General features: G+C 30.8%; 1 protein-coding gene across 2 annotated transcripts in view; it reads left to right on the forward strand.

Moving 5' to 3' along the window:
- The window catches only part of LOC119594041 (putative ATPase N2B), a 10,018-nt gene that overhangs the window by 5,702 nt on the left and 3,392 nt on the right, over window positions 1-924 (forward strand). For both annotated transcript variants that reach the window (XM_037943070.1, XM_037943071.1), the window contains exons 7-8: window positions 225-350; window positions 734-874. In XM_037943070.1, coding sequence (XP_037798998.1) covers window positions 225-350; window positions 734-874 — 267 coding nt within the window. The remainder of the gene's footprint in view (window positions 1-224; window positions 351-733; window positions 875-924) is intronic.

Below are 924 nucleotides of genomic sequence, written 5' to 3' on the forward strand. Positions count from 1 at the left end.
AGGTATGCAGTAGAGGAAGAGACAGTAAGAGATGGACACTAAGAGAGATTGCAGTTATTTATTAAATATCTTTTCCTTTCATTTTATATATTTCTGTTTATTACCATACAACATTATAACATTTCAGTAGTATTATCTGCCATGCCATTTTATAATTTTGTGACATGAATATCTTAAATACCCAAAGTGTCTGTATTTACTTCTTAATTGATTTTGTTTTGTAGATTATGATCTCTGAAGAGACGGATATTGTTCGACCTCGCACCCTAACTTACAGTGGAAGGAATGTTACATTTGAGAAGACATGTGGTGGTGTGTTGCACAGTACTTTCGAAGAATTATGCAATAGAGTGAGTAATATTTGACCTCATGACTATCCTGTTACCCTGTTTTGTACTTTTATGCATTAAAAGAAGTGAAATAAAATGAATTAGTAATTTCCTTATATTGTTACTTTTTATAGCAATTTTTTAACAGAGTAGGTAAGTATATTTACTTTAGATTTAGAAGGACAATTATTTTTTTTTTAACTGAATGACAATCTAATTACTGGGGTGATTGCCTTCCATAATTGTAGAAAACAACATAGATTAAACTGTATTTGTAATTCATTTCGTTCTGAAGGTTTTCCTGAGCTCCCTTGTGAATTCTATAAAATCCTTGAACATGTAATAATTGAAAGTCAAAAGCAATATATGTTAATACCAAATGTAACTGTTTGATCACTTTTCAGCCACTGGGTGCTGAAGATTACATCCAAATCTGTCATGTTTTCCATACCATCTTCATCCAAGACATTCCTATTTTGAATCAGCGTTCTAAAGGACAAGCCAGAAGATTTATAACTCTTATTGATACTTTGTATGATTACAAGGTAAGGTAAAGTGAATTATCTGATGTAAAAGAATTCTTACAGAATGTTCT

This window comes from Penaeus monodon, chromosome 33 (assembly GCF_015228065.2).
Source record: "Penaeus monodon isolate SGIC_2016 chromosome 33, NSTDA_Pmon_1, whole genome shotgun sequence".
NCBI lineage: Eukaryota > Metazoa > Arthropoda > Malacostraca > Decapoda > Penaeidae > Penaeus > Penaeus monodon.